At 37.8% G+C, this 25,144-nt stretch overlaps 1 protein-coding gene across 2 annotated transcripts in view; it reads right to left on the bottom strand.

The window, feature by feature from the left end:
* GRID2 (glutamate ionotropic receptor delta type subunit 2) overlaps positions 1-25,144 on the bottom strand; it is a 1,226,675-nt gene that overhangs the window by 600,294 nt on the left and 601,237 nt on the right. For both annotated transcript variants that reach the window (XM_087826562.1, XM_087826560.1), the window contains exon 3: positions 2,015-2,299. In XM_087826562.1, coding sequence (XP_087682688.1) covers positions 2,015-2,299 — 285 coding nt within the window. The remainder of the gene's footprint in view (positions 1-2,014; positions 2,300-25,144) is intronic.

The raw sequence follows: 25,144 nt of genomic DNA on the forward strand, positions 1-25,144 counted from the left end.
AAGAATTTCCTTTCCTCATGGACATTTATATTAAAGAGTAAAATTCTCATTTTCATGTGAAAATGCCTTTATCCAAAATCACTTTTCTGTTCCTTATTTTACAGGACTATTTTGATAAGACTAACGAAAAAGTGTTTTCTCACCATAAAGGAAGAGTTAGGGTTTAAAAATTCATTATTTCAAATTATGTTTCAGCAAAGGTCATAAGAATGCTACTTAATACAAAAATCATACATAATCTGAATGGAAGAAAATTGACAAATTCATACTCAGCATGTTGGTTCCACTGGCAGAATTTACTATGTTCACTAAATAATCCTCTCAGTGAATTCTGAATTTGTGTCCAATCCTTACTTTTACTGATGAGCCAATTATTTTTGATTTTCTTTTTGTTTATTTTATTCATTTTAGTCTCTTGGTCTTTGTTCAGTGACCCCTACATAACGTGAATTAAGCAACAAAAATAAGGATTTCCGTGCTGGAGACAAAGAAGTGTGCTTCCGGAGAGTGCCTTGGACTTTTGGCTGAAACCTGCCCGTCAAGTTTAATGGGACTCTGGCTGCCAAAACCCCAGGCGACCTTTGACTATGTAGGGCTAAATGTAACTACCACTCTCTTTTCCTCGCTGGGAGCCAGCAGGAGCTCTTATTTGTTGCTTCCCAGATTTCTGCCAACCTTTTTGTGCTCAGTTCTCTTGATGCCTCTGTCTGGCCTACTCTTGTGTAACTGTTTTCCAATATTGTTCACAAGGCTGGGTAGGTTATAACAAGAAAACCATTATTTTAAAAAATGTTTGTTTACTTATTTGCTAAGAAAAATAAGTCGCACTACAGGGGATAAACTCTTGATTTTTCTTTTCTTTCTTTCTTTTTTTTTTTTTTTTTACAAAATTGTAAAAATCAGACCCATCCATACTGAATGGAAAAATTGTTCTGAGGTTCCCTTTTAAGGTAAATTTCTAAGGAAACATGTTTCAAAAGATATATTCCTTGCCCATCTCTGTTTATTTCTCTCATTTGATTATATCCATCTTTATTCCCCTAATGACAAAAATAAGAGAGAAACTATATTTGAACATCTCCGGGATCAGTTAGAAAACAAGTAGATCAATTCAGGAAAGATATTAAACAAAAATAATAGCATTTTTGCTTACTTTTCTTAATTAAATACAAGTTAAAAATACCGAGACAAAGCATCTTCTCAAATTATGGTAAATTTAGGGAAAATGTTTTGTGTTATACCTTGGAAAGTTAAGTAAATTGTCTCATACTATTCAGTATTTTTGTGAGATTTCATATTGTAGACAATATGCCACACTAACTTACAGTAATATGATCTCAGTGACCCCAAAAGAGTTAAGTACTAAGTAGTTATTAAAGTCTACACAAGGGTGTAAGCAGGATATGTCAGATATTCTGGAACCAATAAATAGAAATAAGTGATTTTACAGTGTTTCAGGACCTGTCCAAAAATGGTCTTTTATTATTATATAAAGATATAAGTGTTTTTGAAAGGGAAAAAACAGTCTTGTCTTTATGACTTCCCATTATTTGAGAAATGAAGATCTATTGGAGTCAGATTCCCTTTAGGAATTTTTATAGGCTGAGCATTTGGTGCAGGCATTTATATTAAAATTGGACTTCAAAGGCCTTTACTAGCCGGCCGGGCGTGGCTCAGCGGTTGAGCATCAGCCTAGGACCCAGGCGCTCGGGGTTCGATTCCCGGTCAGGGCACAGGCCCGGGCTGCGGGCTGCAGCCGATCAATGACTCTCTCATCCTTGGTGTTTCTATCTCTCTCTCTCCCTCTCCTTTCCTCCCTCTTAAGTCAATAAAGATATATTTAAAAAAAGGGGGGGATTTAATAGAAAAGATTGAACTTTACCTTAAAATCTCTGTTGTTGCTGCTAGATTTACTAGGAAAATATGACGGGACAAGAACGCCTCAAATAACAGTGAGCAAGCTCCGTGAAGTTTTTTTCAAAAGTGAATGCAGGCGGCTGCCTCGGGCCCTTACCGTATTCGCTGTCGTAGAAGATGATGAACTTCTGCCAGGCGTACTCCGTCACCACCCTCAGGATGACGTCATTTAAGTAGACGGGCGGGCGGACGGACAGCGTGTAGTCGTCGCTCCGGGCGCCGCGGGCGAGCCGGCAGCCGCTCCTCGGGGTGCCCGCGGCCGAGCGCTGGATGAAGAGGTGCGGGATGTGCATGGCGTCTGCCAGGGCCTGCAGGGCGCCCGCCGACGGGCAGCCGATGGAGCTGACCAGGGCCAGGATGCCTTGGTTCATCAGCTCGCAGGCTGCGGGGAGCACAGGGAGACCCAGGGTCAGCGGCTTTCTCACAGTCTCCGTCTCCAGGAGCAGCGAATTAAGCTTACGGAGTTACCACACGACTATGGAAACACTTCTAAAGGCACGTCCTACCTGAGGAGATCCTCAGACAAAAAGTTAAAACGGCAGTTAAAAAATTCGGCCCCTGAGCGATGTGACCCGTGCAAATTCCTACACGTCTCTTGGTCTCCTTTGCACCAGCGGCAAGGAGGGCAAAAGGGCCTAAACCTCGCAGGGCTGCTGCCAGGGCTGCAGACGGTTCCGTGTCTGTCACCTGCCTCAGATACAGGCACTCGATCAGTGACAGCTACGCTTTCACAACTATTAATGCATAATTCACTGAAAGGATAATTCCTTACTAAATATATAACAAAGTTTTAAAAAAGGCGATAATATGTAAACTGGTGAATGAATGAAAGGCAGTGGTGAAGGGTTTGAACAACGCATTTCTGGCCACAGAAAACAGCCATTTGATATTTAAAACTTTGACAACACTTTGTCTCTCTTACTAAACAGGAGAATTGAAACGGTTTTTGTTCTTCCCCCTTAACAAGTCAGAAAACTTATGATCAAGTCAAATACTAAATTCCAGCAACTATCTCATTCTGGTTTCCAGCTGAAGAATTTCTTATTTCTACTCTGTGATCCATGATCTCTGTTTTAATTTAATTTTAACTATTCTGTGTATGAATATATGCTTACTTCCAAACATATTTAAATCTAGATCAAATATAAATTATAAGTAAAGACAGAGCATATATAGAAAAAAAGAGTTAAGAAGTGATATCTTAGAATGACAATCATTAAAGGCAAGACATTAAAAAAGAAAACCAAAAATAAATTCAGAAGGCATCAAGGCAAAATAAATTCCATTTTAGAAGATTAGTTATTAGAACTGGCTCAGTCTTTATTCTAGACTTCAGGTGTTCTAGTTTTTACATTCTCTGTATTCAGACTTTAAAATAGATTGTTTTACACAATTCTTGAAAATTCAAAGGAAGACTTAGATAAGTACCTACATGTAATTAATTGGCCAGTTAATGAAAGCTGATGAAGTGTAAGTTTAGAAGTACTATACTAATGGCATAATCAAATAAATTATTTATGATTAATGGTGGATAAGTAATAAATACAGAATAAATTAAAAATTATTAGGAATATAATTTTCAAGGATAAGAGAGGTATTATGATTTCAAATAAATGTAAAAGATAGTATCAGGGAGGAATGATTCTAGATCATAAAAGACTGAAGTTGAAGTTTCAGTAAAAATCATAGTACATACTGTTCACGAAATTAACACTTACAGAAAGCAATACGAATTTAGTGATACTTTAAATGAATTTATGCAAAAGCACTGGTCATTACATTGTTTTATTATTGTAGTAAATAATACCACTACTGATTATGTAAGTATCTAGAAATTCATTTAAAAAATATTTTGAATAAAAGACTCATTTAACATTCAAAATAAAAATAAGAGTGCATTAAGGTTTACATAGTTTTATACACAGTAGATAAAGTATAAAAATTCTATTTTTAGATTTAATTAAACATGAGTAAGCCCTGGTCGGTGAGGCTCAGTTTGTTAGAGTGTTGTCCTGTACACCAAAAGGCCAGGGGTTCCATTCCCAGTCAGGGCACGTACCTAGGCTGTGGGTTAGGTCCCCGGCTGGGATTCTTACCAGAGGCAACTGATCTATATCTCTTTCTCTTTCTCCCTTCCTCTCTCTGAAAAAAATATCTGCTAAAAAATTAAAAAAATAAATAAGCAAGATCATGTGATGTTTGTCTTTCTCTGCCTGGCTTATTTCACTTAACATAATTTTCTCCAGGTCCATCCATACTGAACAGAATAGATTCAATGACATGGAAGCCATAGATGAGACTGACGAATGTCAGAGGGATGGAGGAGGGCAGGTGGGTGGAGGGGGAGAGAGTAACCAAAGAATTTATATGCATATATGCACAACCCAAGGACACGGACAATGGTGGGGAGAGGGACTGGGGAGGGGGAAGGGACGGGGTGAAACGGGTCATTGGGGAGAAAAAGGGACATCTGTAATAGTTTAAACAAATAAATTATTAAATAAATATAACTTTTTATATAAATCTACCACTTTTATACATATAAAAGTTTGAGATAAAAAAATCGTTTTAATATTATATTGTCACATATAAAAATACATGAAAATTATCTATTTTAATCTTCAGATTTAGAAAGATAAACTCCAAGGAGTCATATATCAATCATTATTTAGCAGATAAATTTGCTGTAGTATATAATCTATAATTCCCTCCAATCAACTATGCTACTTCCTATTAACCTCTGTTAGTAAGAACACAAACAACACAAATACTAGAAAAAGTTATTACTATATAAGCAAATGTGTCATTTTTCAATTTACTTACTATTTGGTATTATTCATGCTGGTACATACATTAGCAAAAAATAACTAAAATTTTCCTATAAAGTCAAAATAAGATCCATCAATAATTGCAATCAGAGAACCATGTAATGTTAGATCTGAAAGGGAATTTAGAGATTATGTAGTCTAGGGATGCAAAATCAACTTTAACTGCTATGCCAGCCATGACTGTTTGGTAAAATGGCATTCTGGAACACTGTTTTGAGAATGATTGTGAGACTCAATAAAAAACAGTTCCAAAATCATTGTTAGTTTTCTGAGGAAAAGATTGGTGGGGGGAGGTTGGTCATAGACATGCATCCCTCTTATATCGCTCTACCTGCTAATATTACAGTTGTCAAAAAGCACACCCTTCCCTTAAAAAAAAAAAAAAAAAAAAAAGACTCTGATCTCTAATTCATTGTCCAATATCCAGTTTATCATAGCAAGGAAAGGGTATTGGTGGCCTTAACATTTTGCATGGCAAAGGAAAGATAGATGGATCTCTCCACAGGGAAAGCTCAATTGAAGACTGTCTCTTATCCGGTTTGGTAAAATAGGTAGTCCCATTAAAGAGAAAAGAAGAACTCACACACCTAAAATGGGCTGGGACTCGACCCAAAACACAACCCCAGTTGGACACATATAAGAATGGTTCTGCAAGTCAGCCTACCAAGTCTATATTTGATGCCCATTTTGCCTCATTTTACCAATATAAAATTTTGGTTGAGGCAGAGAAGGTACAAAATTGATTTGCTCTGGACATTGACCCTTCCTAGGGTCCTATATAAAGTTTAGTATAAAAAAGAGACTCTATCATTCATGACAGCAGAGAGAGATTTGAGAAAATAAAGAGCTACAGCAAGAACAGAAACAAAGCTTAGTGAAGCAGCCTACCCTTTGCTACAAAACTGTTAGAACACCACATTATTTAGTTTTAGTTCCATACAATGCATACTTCAGTTCATTAAATATCATGTGAAACTGAATTTGGAAGATCACAGTGTTTTGTGGGTATCTCCCACACTTAAATTATAAGAATTCAAGCCAAGGACTTCTCAATGGCATATTTCTTTCACACTGTTATTCAAGCCCTGTGATTTGCTTATATTATGTATGCACGTACAGACACACCTCCAAATATATAGAGCATATTGAACAGCTGCAGGTTTTGTCGCTCCAGCTGTTTGAGATTTTAACACTAGCAAAGATGTTTGGAGTCTGCACTAATTGCTGAAAGCACACCCTTCCTTCCTTCCTTCCTTCCTTCCTTCCTTCCTTCCTTCCTTCCTTCCTTCCTTCCTTCCTTCCTTCCTTCCTTCCTTCCTTCCTTCCTTCCTTCCTCCCTCCCTCCCCCCCCTCCCTCCCTCCCTCCCTCCCTCCCTCCCTCCCTCCCTCCCTCCCTCCCTCCCTCCCTCCCTCCCTCCCTCCTTCCTTCCTTCCTTCCTTCCTTCCTTCCTTCCTTCCTTCCTTCCTTCCTTCCTTCCTTCCTTCCTTCCATTGCAATTATCAAAACTTTCACCCTTTTTGGTCACCCAGCTGTTATGGAAATAAAGTTCTCCGTATAAATGTATGCATTTAATTTAAGAGATATTCATTACAGTATCTTTTTCACTTCTGAAACTAATTAGTTTGAGTCTTCTTTTTCTTAGATTGAGATTAAAAATAAAATTTATAAAGGGCCTTGAAGTTGATTGCCTGTTATGGACTACTCAATGAGAACTCAGTGAAATATTTTTGGATAGCACCATCCTTCTTGAATATACTTATTCCCTGTGATTATTTTTTTCTGAATTATTTATATTGACCACTTTTTCCTGATATAAATTCTTCCAAAGATTTTAAGTCACATCAAGACTTCAGCACATTCCATTCACACACTTATTCTTTAACACACAATTATCAATTTTCAACCATGTGCCAGGGCCATCTTTGGAGATAAGAGAATGTATGTGACAGGTTCTGTCCTCAGAGACCTCCCAATCTATTCAACATAGTGAATTTCCAACATCTCCCTACATCAGAAGTCAAGGTGGAGATTTTTAAAAATACAGGTGACTAAGTCGACCTTAAAGGCTCTACTTTATTCATTCCAGCTAATAGTCACATATTTGCATTATGATGTATTATCTGTGTAGTTCTAATGTGTAATCTTTTCTGGGAAAAATTAGTATGGTGTAAGAGCGTAGCTGCAAGAGCTCTTTGGTGTGATTCTTGCAGAACATCTAATACCTGTGGATTTTTCTTTATTTCTTTTTTTCAATAATATTATTGACACTATGACCATGATTGGGCAGTAGAACCTCCCTATTTTCTAATTCTCTTAGTTTGCAAGTAAGGGTGAGGTCTAGGTAAAGAAGATACATAGAGTTAATACAAATCATTATACCCTTAAAGGTGATTGTCTTCTTCCCCCCCCCAATAATAAACTAAGAAAACGTCATTCTTTCAAGTTTCTCAGAATCAGATGCAACATATCATATTTTGACAATTCTAAAACATATATGGTTTCTGTATTTTATCATATTATGACATATTTTAAAATTGTTCAATGCATTTAATGATGGATTATTTTTCTTAAAAAAATCATTAATCAATATCAATTTTACAATCAGTGAACTTTTATAAATGAGAACATAAGATAAGGTTCCATGGCAGATGGGGAAGATTTGTACTCTTACTAAACAGCTGAATTAAATTTAACTTCTTTTTTTTTCTATTTAATCCATTAATGAATCACAAGTATAGTATTTATAATTGTTTTTTTCCTTTTTCATCCACCAAAAAGCACCTAACATTTGCTTTTATACTTGTAAGAATATAGTAACACAAAAAATTTTCAGCCTATCACACATCTAGCATTGCAGATATGATTTTCAGCAACCAACTGAGAGGTAGGATATAAAAGGTAGGATTAATTTGACATATCATCAATGTAGTTTGCCAAAAATATAATCACTTGGAACAAATTCTTCTAAATAAAGATGGTCTCTCTACATAGATAGTGTCCAAGGTCCAATTTAATTGCAATTATCTACTTAGAAAGTGAGAATACTGAAAAATATTCATTTGATTATAATTAAAAAGCATTAAGACTTAATTTCTTCTTACAAAGATTTGAGTGGCTAAAATGGTTGATTACCAGCCATCAAATGAACTAACTAAATACTTTTCAGTCAACTATTTTTCAGTCATCTAAAAAAGCCAGCATAGACCTCTTGTTATAATTTATGATCTAAGCCTGAGGTGAACTAAACATTTAACCCAGCAACCATTATAAGTCACTTTATTTTCCCATTTACATTCCATAACAACTCCTGTGCAGAACAGCTATTATTATTCTCATTTTCAAATAAAGAAGCTGGCTCAGTGAAGTTAAATGTATTGCCCAAATTCATACCATTAATACATGGCAGAGTTGGGATTCAAATCTGGCACAGATTTCAATGCCTGGGCCATAGAGAACTGAAAAATCATTGTTTTTCAACATAAGAGGCCCATATAAAACTGGAAGTCACTTACTCTCTCTTCCTACAACATTCAGTAAATTTCAGCTTCCTGGATGTAAAAGAAAAAAGAATAATAATGATTTTGATATCATTCTTTCTCTTTTCTTTTGGGCTTGTGTTTAAAGCTTTAATTTGGATAGTTTCAGCTCCAAATATAAAAAGTATGTACAGAAAATTTTAACACGGGTGAAAACAGCTACTGAGAAGAACTTGCAAAGTACTGAGAGTACTTTCAATCGAGCCCAAAAGTGGCTCTACCAACAATAATATGATAAAAATGATAAAATAATGACTTAATGTTAGTATGTTTTTATATGGTTGTTTATAATTTACAAAATGTTTTTTATGCATTTTATCAGCATGACTATGTTAGATAAATTCCTATCCTCATTTACAGAACATTAAATTGAGGCTCTTTTTCACATTTCCAATAAGTAGTGAAGACAAGGCTAGAATATAGATTTTGTGATATTTACTTTAGAACCTTTAAATTATATATTATCATAACTTTTTATTTATAAAAATTCAGATTAATCTCCTCCCCTTTTAATGTTAGCAACAATTCTACAATGAACACATTTATGTGCATATATATCTATATGTTACATATGCAAAATGTATATACTATATCAGACAAATGCCAGATACTCAAGGTGGTCAAAAACAGACAAGTGTTGCCCTGGCTGGGTGGCTCAGTTGGCTGGAGCATCGTCTCATACACCAAAAAAGTCGTGGGTTGATTCCCGGTCAGGGCACATACCTAGGTTGTGGTTCAGTCCCTTCTCAGGGTGCTTACAGGAGGCCATGGATAGATTTTTTCTCTCACACCATTGTTTCTCTCTCTCTAAAAATCAATAAACATCCTCAGGTGAGGATTAAAAAAGTATGCAGCCTGACCAGTGTGGCTCAGCGGTTGAGCGTTGTTGACCTATGATCCAGGAGATTGTGTTTCGATTCCTGGTCAGGGCACATACCTGGGTTTCGGGCTCAATGCCCAGTGGGGGGCGTGCAGGAGGCAGGGGATCAGTGACTCATCATTGATGTTTCTATCTCTCTTTTTCCCTCTCCCTTCCTCTCTCTGAAATCAATAAAGATATAGTTAAAGAAATAAAAATAATATGCAAGTGTATAATGGGAGAGCCAGAAGAGAGTCATGTGAATATATAATGAATGATATGCTGAGTAGGCCCTAGGCCAAAAAAAAGCCATAATTATATGATAGCTCCTAAGTATATTTCCTAGACTGCGGCTTGGGGAAGGCTTTGATGCAGAAATGAATCTGGGGTTGCAATCTGAAAGATACGAAGAACCTAATTAAGTGAAGAGATGTTATCTTGATGAAAAGGGTAAAGAAAATATTTCTATACAGAAGATACAGGATGAGCAAAGATCCTGTGGCAGAAAGATCATGGAACACCTGAGAGGAAGAAAGAAGAGCCAAGGAGATGAAGTGCAGGGACCATGCTGGAGGGTGGTGCAAGATGAAGATGGAGGAGTGTCAAGAAATATGATCTTTGAGTAGGTTTATCTTTTGTTGTTAATTTGAAGGAGAGTTTCAATATCAACCTTTTATCTGCTATTTGTTTGTTAAATATCTGCCTTTATTCTTTTTGTATTTTAAATTTATGTATAATTTATGTAGTTATTTAGAAGTTTGAAAATTATTATACAATCAAATTTGTTAATCTTCTACTTTCAGAAATATTTTGCTTCATATCATGTTTAGAACAGCCTTTTCCCCACAGCTTACAGACATAAAATAATAATCTTACCTAAAACAATATTTTCCCCATCTTGTACCCCATATCTGATCATTAGCTGATAGGAGAAAAAGCAACAGGAATTTAAGAAACTAGATGAATTAATGATGTTATATTTGGTTGGTACAGGCAAATTTTGATCTTTCTCTGCATAATCCTAGCCAGCAAAAAGTGAGGATTAAACACCCCTGTGACACGAATAGTAATCATATCGTATTGTCTATCTTTAAAACTTTTTCCATCATTTGATAAAAATTCCAGTTACTAAATTTATTATTCTTTTGTAATATGGCACATTCTGGATTTAGAACTGATTCTTTCAAGATGAGTGACAGCATACTTAATATACTCCACCAAATTATATCTTATAAAATAAAAAAAACCTTGGTAAAAAGATATGAGAAACTGTGTGTTTATGCCTGTGTAACAGGAAGAGCGAGAATGACAAAAATAATATTTTACATTGCTCTCTCAGTTATTGTGATTTATCTGGAATATCAACAGTCATCTGGAAAACTCAACAGTCATCTTTAATTATTTCCCCTTATTCCTCATACTCCTTCAAGTGTACTTTGGTTAACTCATACTGTTAATTTTACCTCCTAAATATTTATCAAAATATTTTCTTCTTGAAACATTCACTCTCAGGCCTTATCACCACTCACCAATATCACCACTCACCTAATTACTAAAGCTATCCCTAAACTGGTGTAATTCCACAGTCCCCAGATTAACCGATCTCCAATCATCTACATTGTAAGCAAAGATGTCTATTTTTTAAATCCCATTTTGTCATTTCTGTGTTTTAAAGCCATCAAGAAAATAGTGAGAAACTATTACACACTGGAGGAATGAAGGAGAAATTACAACTAAATGCAATATGGGATCTTGGATAAGATCTCAGAACAGAAAAAATTGTTATTAAAGAAACTGGTAAATTTTGCGTAAGTTCTGTAGTTTAATGATAATGTATCAGCTTTGTTGTTCTTGTTGTTGTTGTCAATCTTCACCTGAGGATATTTTTTCCACTGATTTTTAGAGAGAGGGAGGGAGGGAGGGAGGGAGGCAGGGAGGGAGGCAGGGAGGGAGGGATAGAAAGAGAAAGAGAGAAAGAGACAGAGAGACAGAGACAGAGCAAGAGAGAGACAGAGAAAGACATCAATTGGTTGGCATGTGCTGGGATCGAACCTGCAACCCACATAACTGCCCTTGACTGGATATCAAACCTGACAGCCAATGCTCTAGCCACTGAAAAACACTAGACATGACTAATGTACCAATTTTAATTGATTGTTCTTGATAATTTTACTATGGTACTGTAAGATGTTAATATTAGAGGAAGTGGGGTGAGGAATATAAGGACAATCTACACTATTTTTGCAGTTGTTCAATAAATCTAAAACTACTTCAAAATAAAAAGTTAAAAGGAGATAAAACTGGGGATGACTTCCCACTTCTGAAAGAAAAAGCTCAAACTCTTAGCATGGCATACAAAGCCCTTCATGAGCTGGCCCCAATCTACATTTTCCTGTTCACCTCTATCTCCTATCCCTTGTTATCACTTCTTCTTGTCATTCCACAAGCCCTCCTAATACTATGATATTTTGTACTTTAATTACATTATTTTTTCAGCAGCCTAGGTGCTTATACAGTTTTGTTTTTGACATCTTAACAATACTGAGTCTTTGATTCATGAGCATATTATGCATCTTCATTTAATTCAGTCTTTTAAAAATTTTCTAAGCAACATTCTGTAGTAAATACGACTTGCTCTTCTTTTGTAATATTTATTACTAAGTATTTTTTACATTTATATTCTATTGTTAATAGTACATTTTATTTTAATTTCTAATTTTTATTGCTAGAATGCAAAAATACATTAGATTGCGACATACTGACTTTATGAATACATTGACTTTTTGACTATGAAATTTTATTAAACTCACTTAGGTGTAGTTTCCTTTTTTGATAGATTGTATTTTTTACGTAGACTCATATCTTCTTCAAATAAGACAGTTGTACTTTCCAACTTGTATACCTTTTATTTTCATGCCTTATTGCACTGGCTAGTACCAGTCCAATGTTAAATACACATGCTATAATTCTCTTATTCCTGATCTGATCTTAGAGGGGAAACAGTCAGTCTTTGACAATTGATTTGACAATGTTTTAGGTTACAATGATGTAACCTATAAGATTTTTTTTTGACCAGGTTGTCTATGAAATTGAGGATGCTTCCTTCTATCCCTAGTTTGCTGAGAGGTTATTGTTTGTTAGCTTATTTTTAATGATCAGGAATGAATATTGGATTTTTTTCAAAAGCTTTTTCTGCAACTATTGAGGTGAAAACATGGCTTTCTATTTTCTGCCTCCTAATATGGAATACATCGGTTGATGTCTGCATGTTAAGCCATCTTGCAAGGGTAAAGCTAGCCTCAGCAAATAAGCTGGAATACAGTCATATGTATTCTGTATCTGGAAGAGTTTGTGCATAATTATTGTTTGTTATGTCTCCCTTAAATATTTGAGAGAACTCGCCAGTAAAATTTTCTAGTAGGAGAATTTCATTTGTGAGAAAGTTTCTAATTCTAAAATAAATTTTTAAAATAGACATGTGGAATCTAATGAACAAAATAAACAAAAAAAAGCGGAGACAGAATCATGGACACAGAGAATAGACATGTCTCTCAGAGAGGAGGAGGTTTGAGGCTGGGTGAGAAGGGTGAAGGGATTAAGGAAAGAAAAAAAGAAAAAGAAAGAATCACGGGCTCAGACAACAGTGTGCTGGCTGCCAGGTGAGGGGGGCAGGTGAGGGGAGGCAGAAGGGAAAGGGAAGGTAAATGGTGATGGAAGCAGGCTTGGCTCAGGCTGGTGAACACGCAGTACAATATGCAGAGGGTGTATTGCAGAACTGTATACCTGAAACCTATATAATTTTATTCACCAGTGTCATCCCAATAAATTCAATAAAAAATAAGTTAAAAAATGTAAAACCACTGCAAAGGAAAAAATAAAAATAGAGATAAAAATATGCAGCTTATTTATTTCTTATTGATTGAACTTTGGTAGTTTGTCTTTCCAGCAATTTTTCCTTTCATCTAAGTTGTCAAATTTATTGACATAAAGGTGTTTATAATAATCCCTTGTAATCCTCTTAGTATCTGTAGAATTTGTAGTAGTGTTGCCTTCTCTCATTCCTAATACTGGTAAAGTGGATCGTCTCTCTTTTGTTCCTGATTAGTCTGGCTAGAGGCTTATCAATTTTATTAATTTTCTCCAAGAAACAGCTTTTGTTTTCATCGATTTTCTTAATTGCTTTTTTGTTTTCTATTTCATTGATGTCCACTCTGATCTTCAAATTTCCTTCTGCTTAATTTGAATTTAGTTTGCTCTTCTTTTTCTAGGGCAGAAGCTGCGATCATCAATTTTAGTCCTTTCTTTTTCTTTTCTAATGCAGGTATTTAGCCCTGTGACTTTATGACTGCTTTCGTTCACCCTCTTTCTGCTAAATTTCACCCGTTATTTATTTATGTGATCCACTTTTCTTGCTAACATATTTAACTATAATTATTTTTGTATTTTCTGATTGATAGTTCCGACATCTGGGAATACGGCTCAGTCCTTTCCTGTTGCTCACTTTACTTTCTGAAAATGGATGTTTTTTTTCTTGTATTTTTTGTGCATGTCTCCTAATTTCAGATGGATTGCTGGATAGCAGATGTTGAGGTACACAGAATGGATCGGTACACTTCTCCTCCTGTCAGGCAGGCTGCTAGTTTGTGGATGAGCCGGTCTAGTCAGGAATTAATCAGGACGCCTGCGTGTTTTTGTTGATGATGATGTCATTGCTCTGAACAGTGCTCCACCAGCTTCCAAGTCCTCGGGAAGCAGGTTGCTGTTACCTTGTACTGAGAATGGGGCCTGGGTTGCCAGGAGGTTTCTTCAGTGTCCCCCCTCCTCCCTTAGCTGCACCGCAGTGGCGATGCCTCTGTGTCTTGTACCCACCCACGAGGGAGACTGCTGCGTGTCACTGGGCACTAGGCTCTTTGCTGTCCTGGTCCAGCCTCAGTCTCAGGCAGGCCCCGTGCATCTGGGCCTTGAAGGCGGCCCTTTCTCAATGCTGCCGCCCTCATCTCTGTGACAGCCAAACTACATTTGATCTTTGGTGATGGATCAGGAGAGAGATTCCTATCTCCCAGAATTAGGTCACTGCTTGATACTTGAGAAAAATCCTTGACCCAAGATGGTCTCCTGTTTGCCTTCCATTGGTAAAGGCTTTTGCTTTGCCCCTTTCACCGGCAGCAATGGATCTCAGCAAGGTCCACAAGATTGAGGGGTTTTTGTCCCTCCCCCAGCATCTTAAGATTTTCACTTCGGCTCTTCCCAGAAGGGCCCTCGCCAAGGAGGTTATATTCAGTTTCAGCTCGAAGACTGTGACGCCCAATGAGGAAAAGCCAGATTAGTTTGAGTCCGGCATCTCCGAGGCTCTCCTTGAGCTGGAGATGAACTGGGACCTCAAGACCTAACTAACCATGGGAGCTGAATATAACAGAAGGCAAGCTCACCATAGGAACTGCAGCATATTTTTTGTTTCAAGAAGAATGTTCCCAACAGCAACAGACCACTGGGTGGAAGCCCCTCACCCCAGAAGCGCAACTCTGCCTGGTCACCGGGGAGCAGTGGAACCACTTGAGAAAGACCTACATTCCACATTCTGGGCTGTTAAAGATCTTTGCAACAGGCTCCAATCCTCTTTGTGTGGAGAGGGGAAAGCCAAGTTATGCCTGAGAATCTTCCTGTGCCAGCCTGGCCCAGGAGCCAACCAAGGATGATGTCAGGGAGCAGGCTGCACTGGAAGCAGGGCTGCGGGTGGCCAGAGGAGGGCAAGCTCAGCGTGGTGGGGATGGCTTGGTGAAGCTGGAGCACCAGTTCCCAGGATAGCCAGGCAACATGAGAGCCCTGGGCAGGGCCCTGTGATTCACTGTCAGCCTCAAAGTGGCTGGGGCCAGGGCCATAGGGGACCACCGTCCAGGAGAGCAGTGCCACTGAAGACCGAAGTGCCATCCAGGACCAGTGTACCTGTCAGGGGCCTGGCAGGTAGTGGGGTGCCACTCATGGCTGCCCCAGTCAGGACCAGGATAAGCTGTGGTCCCTGGGCGTGTGGATAGTGAGGACTCCTGCTGAGCCCAGACCCCAGAAATCAGGAACACTTGCCTCAAGGGGCCACCCCCTGTGCATGGGACAGGCCATTGACACACCTCTTTGTCATTGGTCACTCTCAGTGACCTGTGGGACAAAGGCCTGGACTCTGGAAGCAAGTTTGCTAGTTTGCTGAAGGCTCTAGTATTTCCCCTATATCATACCTTTCTTTTTGGAGCCAGAGAAGCCAACAAAGGCAGCAATGGGCCTATAGAAAGGAGAGTGGCAGTGATGACGCAAATGAAAAACAACAATCCAGCTGAAATGGTAATGGAGGAAAGCAGGCTGCTCCTCGGTGAAAAGTTACCTGCAGGCTAACCCTAAATTCATGCTGGAAAGCCTGAGCAACAGCTCTAAGGAGCACACGAGGGAAAATGAAAATCAGGGGAACTCTGTACAAGAACGTGGTGAGATCCTCCGCACTAGACAAGAATTAGCTTTCCAATATGGGAGACAAACTTCAGGGCTTAAAACACAGCTCTCGGAGGAGGAAAAGATGGACTCTGATTCGAAGCAGCAGTTGCAGGCAGCGAGGGACATTTCACTAGGAAAGGAGAAACAGTACAGAGACATGCAGACATTACGGGAGGAGCTAAAGAAAGCCGGAGCTCAGACAGCTAAGGCCACACCCGGCCCCTCCAGGGAAAAGCGGCCCCTCCAGGGAAAAGCGGTCCCTCCAGGGAAAAGCGTTCCTGGAGAAGGGACTGAGTGAGCCAGCCTGAGCTGAAAAGGAAGGCCCAGGCCTTGGAGGTGGCGGCAGAGGCCTGCTTCTAAGCTGTGTGGAGACCTCTGCACAGGGGGCCAGAGATCACACCACAGGTTGCTGTAGCAGTTCCAGCAGTGCCTGGAGGTGCAGGCCCCCCAAAGCCACCTACAAAGTCAGAGCTGCAGCTGCAGCAGGAACAGTGGTACACGGAGCGCTTAATCCTAGGGAGGCAACGGCTGCAACAGGGTGCTCCAAAGACCGCAAGAACCCCTTCTCTAGGCATCAGACCACGGATTAATCCACAGCAACTCCTAAACTATCACCGATTCAATAAGTGGAGCAAGTATTCTCAGGTGCTGCATAAACCTGGTTAGGAAGGCTTCGGCTCTCATTGCTACTGTAAAGCATCCATCACGATGCGTGAGTGTGGAAGATCGGATGCTGTTTTTCAGCCCTACTGCTAGGGATGCGTGTGACCAGCTTCTCTTAACTAGGTGTTTTTTTAATTAGCTCTTGTTAATAAACAGGATGTTTCTCAAACCTCCAGGTAACCTAACACCATCTGCCAAACACTCCTACATGAAACCAGATCCAGAAGACCTCCTTGAGGACGTGAAAAGAAAACAGCAGTGTGATTAATCCCACCGAGCTGAGTCAGGTTCCTTTGTAGAAAAAGCACCTTTACGGATGGGATCTCTCACTGAGTTTATACAGTGCTTTCTGCTCTGTAAACAACCCGTATCAGTTTATCTTCATTTCTTTTGGCCAACTCAACACAAAGGCAAGGTGTTTTTAAGCTTTTTTTAAAGTTTGTGTCAGTCACCAGGTAGCTCCCTCTATAGTTTTCTCATGAGTGAAAGTTACTCTAATAACAGCAAGATCAATAAACAGGAGGCAGAACGACCCTTTGTCTGAGGCAGCTCCTACAATGTTGGCTTTCAGTAAATTGAGAAGGAAAGAGGTGACATACATTACATCAACTCTTTTGAAAGTACTGTGAAGAAATACCTCTAGAATCAGTGAGGGAAAATGTAACAAAGGAATGTTTTTAAATATCTGGATAACTTTTTAAAGAGTTGGGTACCAAATTCTAAGATGACAAGATTACTTAGTGTTAAATATGGTAAATACTTTAGTTTTAGGTCCTCTATTACATGTTCTTACAAATGTGCACTTAAGAGGACATGAAATCCTTTTGTAATTAATATGTGCCATATATTTATGCCTTTTTAATAGAACTGGGAAGTAGTATTTTAAATTAGTATAGATTTGGAAGGTAGTCTTTTGTTGTTGTTTCATTTATAACATAGTGATGATTATACCAGTGATTTCTTTGAATGCTGAACCCTAGTACAGGAATATAACCCCATATTTTAACACTGTTCTTCAATGGGAAAATATAATCAACTCCATTTTCTAAAAACTGTCAATAATGAAAAACTTCAAAATAATTTTCTTGAATTTTGTTTTATTGATGTGTAAAATGAAGTCCTTTAAATTTTATTAAGAAAGAACACTCCCTCAATGTGGCTTTGACAACTTTTCTGTTAAATATGTAGTTTCTTTATTAAACAAACTTTTTGTTATTAAAACATAAATATCACCCCAATGTTACCCCAACAAATTCAGTAAAAAAAGTGTTTAGCTGCCACATCACAGGTCTATACTGTAACAAACATTTGGAAAAAAATGAAGAAAAAAATTTAAAACCTACTTGGATTAATTTTAAAATATTGTTTTATTTTAAAAAATATTTTCACTTCATGGTGATAAGCAGGTGAGTATTGTGCCTGGCTGCCTGTAGCCACACAGTACACTGTACCACTGAGGCGAGCTCTCTTTGATATTTGCTGACCCAACTTTCTTATGAGCACTCAGGGGAGGCCCATGGCAACAGCGGCAATAGTTTACAATTGAGTATTAACTCCCCTTGTGTCTGGGGTCCCCAGTTATTCCAAACAAACACAGTAGCTCACACTTGACCTTTACAAAATCATAAATTCTAAGTGATTCCTTCTAGCCTGTGGAGAAGTCGGTCACCTGTCTCCTATAATGTCGAAGGCTAGACTCATGTGTTTTGTCTCTCCTTGAAGGAGCTCGTCCCTCTTTGAATTTTGGTTTCCTTGGTTACTTTTGGCAAAGTTATGGCATAAAAAAAATTACAATTTTGAAGTTGATTTGGCTTTTTCTCATTTTTAAGAGGGGAATAGCTTTCTTTGTGCCTTTTAACCTCTTAAGAAAAGGTGAAAAAACAATCCAGCCACTCCTAGATTATTCCTATAACATTTTGTAAGCACCTATTGCATTGTAATTACTAAACTATGCCTGTCTCTGGATTAAACAGTCTTCTTCAGTACTTGTTTGAAACCCAGGGCCTTGAACCTCAATCACAGTTTGTTAATTACATCTCGACAACTTAAGTACTTTTGATTAGAAAGAGCGCACTGTTTCTGAACATCACAGTGAATAATTTTCTTTCTACTACTGATATTTTATTTCTTGAAAGCAAGGTCACTCAGGCTCACACACTATGTGTAGAGAAATTACTCTCTTTCATGGGAATTTTCTTGTCATGGTCTATAAGCCCTCTATAAGCTCATGCCTGGCCACGACTCTCACGTAAACTCTTCTTTTCAGCAGTGTTCACTCTACTTTAGCCACACTGGTCTTACTGCTTTTCCATGCAGCATCTTTTCTGTATTTCTTCTGCCTGGTGCCTTTTACCCATGTACTCCGTCTTACTACTTCATCCTAGGCTCTGCTCTTGCAGCCCCTCTCAATAGCATCCCTGTTACTCCCTATCTCATGACCCTACTTTATTTTTTCCTCAACATCTATCACCATCTGACTATATTTTACATATCTATTTGTTTCCACACTTTTCCTCTGTCTTCCCCACTAAAATATAAGCTACGTTAGAAGAGGAACTTTGCCCGTTTGCTCAATGCTTTATGCCTAAAGCCTAGAAAAGCGACTGGTCTAATGTAGGCATTCAAAGACTACATGGTGAGTAAATGAACAACTGAGTAAACAGTGTAGCAGCAGTCGAATCCCCAAAGTAGAAACAGTGTAGGGTAGTTTAATTACACTAGAAGTGGTCATTCACTTTAATGTTACTCAGTTTGCTTGTTTCACAGAAACAGTCTATTCCTGCTGATAAAGAAGAATCCTAAACGGAGTTGACAATAGTAAGAAGGGCAAAGTGAGAAGAATTTGTCCTTCATAACAAAGGTGTTGTTTAGCATTCCCTAGGTGCACCATTTAGAAATGTTGACATTCCTTTGAAATAGGACTAGCTCCATGAAACCAGAGATGTGCATTATCTTTAACTAATCTGTTCTTGACATATATGAGACCTCAGCAAATATTTTTTTTCTTTTTTATATTTTTATTGATTTCAGAGAGAGATGAAGGGAGAGGGAGAGAGAGAAAGAAAAACATCAATGATGAGAGAGTCATTGATCGGCTGCCTCCTGCACGCCCCCTACTGGGGATCAAGCCCGAAGCTCCTGGCATGTGCCCTGACCTGGAATTTAACAGCAATCTCCTGGTTCATAGGTCGATGCTCAACTGCTGAGCCTGGCCAGCTGGGCTCAGCAAATATTTTTTAAAGGTGTGAATATAATATAGTATGTAATAGATTAGATCATCTTTAGAAGCAATATTCTCCATGGATGCTTCTACATGACTAATACTGTATCAAATACAGGCTGTTATTTCTTTAGGCTGTTAATATTTTTTTAAATATATTTTTACTGATTTCAGAGAGAGGAAGGGAGAGGGAGAGAGAGATAGAAACATCAATGATGAGAGTCATCGATCGGCTGCCTCCTGCACGCTCCCCACTGGGGACTGAGCCCACAACCCAGGCATGTGCCCTGACTGGGAATTGAACCGCAATCTCCTGGATCTTAGGTCGATGCTCAACCGCTGAGCCACGCTGGCAGGGCAGTCTGTTAACATCTTAAAAGTAACTGAAATTTTGTTTGATTAAAATAATCATTTAATACTATGTATGTTTTAGATGATTTTAAGCTAAGCAGGAAAATTCACTTTGCTTTTAAATGAACTAAAATGGCTATTTTTATGATTTATTATAGCAACTGTGAAAACACATATGACATTCTAATATAGTATATTCCAATTCATTGTAAAATGCTTTTAAGTTTTGCCCCCCTCAATCTCTAATCTGTGATTTTTATCTTGATCTGGTTAAGATGTATAATTGGCAGCAGGAGCTAGATCTCAGCTATCCATTCACCACTATCAGAGTGTGTGAATAATCACATTTCACTGAGAATAAAATGCACTCGGCTTTATTCTCTGCGGAAGTAATCTCTTGCCATCTGCCGTCTGCTATCATATTCTAATTTCTCTAATAATGCCTTTCAACATAGTGTCAGGAGCACTTCTGTTTCGGGGGGCGAGGGGGTGGGAGCCGTCTATGTGCTTCACAGAGCTATGGAACAGTGCCTGAGGTCACAAACACTATTTAATAGTTAGTTTGGCCACTGCTAGCAGCAATTATGAAGTGAAAGGAGATAATTCCTGAAAAGTATGACAAAATCTGCAGTAACTATTTTGATGGACAGCTTTTCACTAAGTCATATGGGCTCCTTGCTCTTAGATTTTTTTTTTTTTTTTAGCAGCATTGTGCAAGTTGTTGAAAAGACCTGTATTTAAATCTTTGACACTAGTTCTTTTTGTGTGTAATTCACTTAAACATACAAAGATAGTGTTTCTTCTAAGGGAAGATATAAAATCAAAACACTAGCTGACATGACAATCTTCCTAACCACTGACACCAACATGAAAAAACACAGAGAAACGAATCCTCCCATACACCTGCCATGGCCTAGCAACTGTTGCTTTCAGAAGAAAAAAAAAAATGCATGGGGAAATGAGTTGACTCAATAATCTAGATAATTTAGGGTATAGGTAAGGAATCCTGATTTTTAGTTCTGGCTCTGATGTGAATCAGTGTTGGGCCTTGAGTATGAATCACTTTTTCTATTTGCATTTTAGTTTCTTCATGTGTTAAAGGTGGTGATTAGACTAGATGGTTTCCCAGGACACACTATAGCAACATTTTTCTTTCTTCTCCTTGCTTGGATTATTAATGAATCTTTGCTCTAGTTGGCACATTCTAACTTAATTAGTTACATACTGGCCTAGAAATAGAAATAGGTTTTCTATTCCTTAAGGTGGCTTTACATACCTCTGTTTTGACTCATTATGAGGACATTTTTATTTTCCCATTTCCAAGTTGGAGTTGGGTGCTATTCGTGAATCAGTATACTCTTGAAAGCTTACAAGGAAAAGTGTATGACAAATTTTACTTATAATATGCCTGTTTTAAAATGCTCTGGCATTTGAATTTTGTCACTGTGTAAGGGCATGCGGCCTTTTCAAATAAAGGTTTATCTAGTTGTAACAAAAGTATCTTCTTTGAATGTGTCGTATATATATTATAAGGTTACATATGTAGCACTAAATTTAACATCTTCTCTTCCTTCCTACACATCCCATAAAAAGGAGAAAAGAGAAAGTTCTAACATAATATCCTGAGTACTGAGAATTTTCCTTTTTCTAGAGACAAGAGAGACAAAGACATTGGGATTCATGTAGATTTATATCAAAGAAGCAATCTCTAGAAATAGCATTTCTTATGATGAAATTCTTGAGCCTCTGTCTGTCCATGAAACACTGTAACATTTTATACATCATAGCACCTTCTATGTCATAGCACTTTGAACTCTCCCACAAATGATACCCATGGGAACTGTTTCAAGGAGAGTTAGACACTCTAAATTCAAAGAAATGTTTTATCCACAGTAGTGATAACATAATGATACTTTCCATAATTTTAGAGATTTCATTTCAAAGCCCTTTTTATCTCTTTCACCACCAAAAATACCTATGAAGAAAACAGTGATCATTATACCCTATTTGCCCAGAATTTTGCTAATCGCTAACAAATACATGTGTGTGAAACTCTTTTTTCTTTTCCTGTTTCTTTTTTTTAAATATATCTTTATTGATTTCAGAGAGAGAAAGGGAGAGGGAGAGAGAGATAGAAACATCAATGATGAGAGGGTCACTGATCAGCTGCCTCCTGCACGCCCCTGACTGGGGATCGAGCCCGCAACCCAGGCATGTGCCCTGACCGGGAATCGAACCCTGATCACCTACGTAGACGATCAACCACTGAGCCACACCCGGCTGGGCAAGTCCTTTTTCAACAGCAGGTTACACTTCGCTATAATTTGTATCACCTTTATTCACATGACTCTACTCTTTCACTGGAAGGATACAGAAGTCTAGTTTGAGTTAATTGTTTACTAAAGATGGTAATCACTTAGAGATTAAGGTCTATAACCATTGATTCAATTAAGGTTTATAGTCATCAATTCACTCAACCATTAAGGACATGCCCAAAGGAATACAAAACAGTGTAATACAAGGTGTCCACGGTCTTTACAAGCTTACACTTGCCTTAATAGTCTAAACCACCCGATATTAATCAAATATAAGCCAGGCATTTATATAAAAGAAAATATAAGACTGAGTATGCAAACGTCATTTGAGTTCAAATAGGGGACACATTTTAATATGAGTTGGATCAATTTGGTCTGAACTAGTTAGATAATTGTTTTCTTTTCTGAAGAAATACGTGAACATTTAAGTCCCTTAAAAAAGATACCATTCTCTTATTCATTTTTTATTGGCACAGGGTCTGTGCTTAAGAAATATTTGTTGAAACAAAAATAAGGTGAATCTTGAAGAAGAGTTTGATTTTGATAACCAAGGAGAAAGGAGGCGGGTATCCTGGAAAGTGTGAACTCTTCTTTCCTTTGAGAAAGGTAACAGAGAGCCAGGGCAGCGTGGCTCAGCGGTTGAGCATTGACCCATGAACCAGGAGATCACGGTTTGATTCCTGGTCAGGGCACCTGCCTGGGTTGCAGGCTCGATCCCCAGTAGGGGGTGTGCAGGAGGCAGCTGATCAAAGACTCTCTCATCATTGATGTTTCTGTCTTCCCCTCCCTTCCTTCTGAAATAAATAAAAATATGTATTTTTTTAAAAAAAGGTAATAGAGAAAACAGACTACTGTGAGACTATCTTCCTCTTATTTTCAGGTTGAGCTGAAATGTGACTTCCACGATAACCCAGCAAAAGAGTAAACTCAAGAATGAATGGAACTCTAATTTTAAAAAAATGTGTACTATTGCTAGACTCCTGGAACCTCATTGAGAGTAGTTCAGCTTATAGCACAGCAATCAGAGAATGGCTTGTTAGTGTTAGCTTAAAGAGGAGAAATTTTAGAGAGTACTAGGAATTATAAATGGCACAGAAGAGTAGTCATTTATGTGTCAGGCAGAGAGAACTGCTGATTAAGTAACACTTTTTCCAGGCAGATGTTTACCCAGGAATAGTGATTACAATCACTCTCATCCTCTCCAAATAATGGCCTATTTACTGAGCAAAGGTTTCATAGTAATGAGATAAAACAAATGTAGTCAGGCTACTATGTTATTCTTCTGCATATATCTTGGTACCGTTACATGTTGATTTTCTATGTAATCTATAATACGAAGAGAGACAGAGACAGAAAACAAATACCATTTCCCAGATACTTAGGACAGAATAAAATCTAAACTTTAGTGTGCTGGTTACATGTGTGTGCTCTGAATTTAGAGTGCTTGGATTTTTATTCTAGCTCCTATGCTTTTTAGCTATATGACTTCAGGAGAGTTATTTAAACTGTATGGGTCTTATTTTCTCACCACGACAATGAAAATGAGATCAATACACACCACGGAGGATTATCATAAGAATTAAATGAGTTGAATCCATTTAAGGCAGTGCCTGATACACAGTGAGTACTCAGTAAAAGCTAACCATTATTTTTAATTTTGAGTTCTTAACAGAATAAGTATGAGGAAGGGATGCTGTAGAGCAGTCTATCAGAAAGGGCCCGTGGTTCTGCATTGTCCCTCGAACCGAAAGGCTGCCGGTTCTATTTCTAGTCAGGGCATGTTGCATTGCCGGCTCAGTTCCCAGCAGGGGGCATCCAGGAGGCAGCAGATGGATGTTTCGCTCTCACATTAATGTTTCTCAGTCTCTCTCCCTCTCCTTTTCCCTTTCTCTAAAAATCAATTTTAAAAATCTTAAAAAAAGTGAGGAAAATGAATTGTTAAGGGAGTAGAGGAAATTTCAACTCACTATTCATGCAACAGATGATTACTGAATACCTATCATGTGCAAACTTGTGTTTGATGCCATAATTGAAGAATATTATGAATCCCACGAAAATTCTTTTTTGTATCTCAAGTTACAGTTCTGAATTAGGTTTTCAACTATTCTTGAAATCTTCATATCCTGTATTTCTAACATGTCTTCTTTTACTGGCATTTTCTGATAAAATTAGTTTTCCAAGCTGGGCATGCCTCAGACCTACACATAAGTTACGATGGGGAGTGACTAACACAGGAAGTCACCTCTCTTGGCCCTTCCATGAAAGCAGTCACAGGAATCGGCTAAAATAATTCAAGCTATCAGCTTGAAATATTTTCTCACTTTGAGTAAATAAACTTGTACAAACCGTGTATGTGCCTGAAACATCTCACTAAGACAGTGTGACAGTGTGATTCCGCTGGAAAGAAATCAATGTCAATGACCAGCAATGACAAGCTTTTTTTTTTCCCCAATCAGAATTTAAATGAGATCTTCTTTTAAACATGAGCTCTTGGTTTACCTCATTTTAAAAGTAGGTTCAGATTCTCTCATGCTTCTTAAAACTCACTGTTTTAAGTTACTAACTCTAATCAGTAGTCAGGTGAAAAATGCAAATAAAATTTATTATTCTATCAAAATATCTTTATAAAAAGATATGTTGCCTATATGCCCATTTTCACTTCATATTTAAAAACACAAATATATGATAATCTATGTTTTATTTAATTACCATTCTTAAAACATTAAATTAGGTTTGGGGATTAACATTTCATTTACAGAGTAAGGGACAGGATGCTTTGCCAAATCTATAATATAGACAAATAGCAAAATCAGCTTGGAATAAGATTATTATTCTATCAGTTCATTATAGAAAAATTTTAAATAATGACTAAAAACAAACTTAGCTAAATCATTAAAATGATCTCTCTTTAAATGTGTGCTAATGTATTTTTAAAAAGAGACCCCAAAGACTTAAGAATACAGTAGAAAATGATGGA

This window comes from Miniopterus natalensis, chromosome 1 (assembly GCF_054644295.1).
Source record: "Miniopterus natalensis isolate mMinNat1 chromosome 1, mMinNat1.hap1, whole genome shotgun sequence".
Classification (NCBI taxonomy): domain Eukaryota; kingdom Metazoa; phylum Chordata; class Mammalia; order Chiroptera; family Miniopteridae; genus Miniopterus; species Miniopterus natalensis.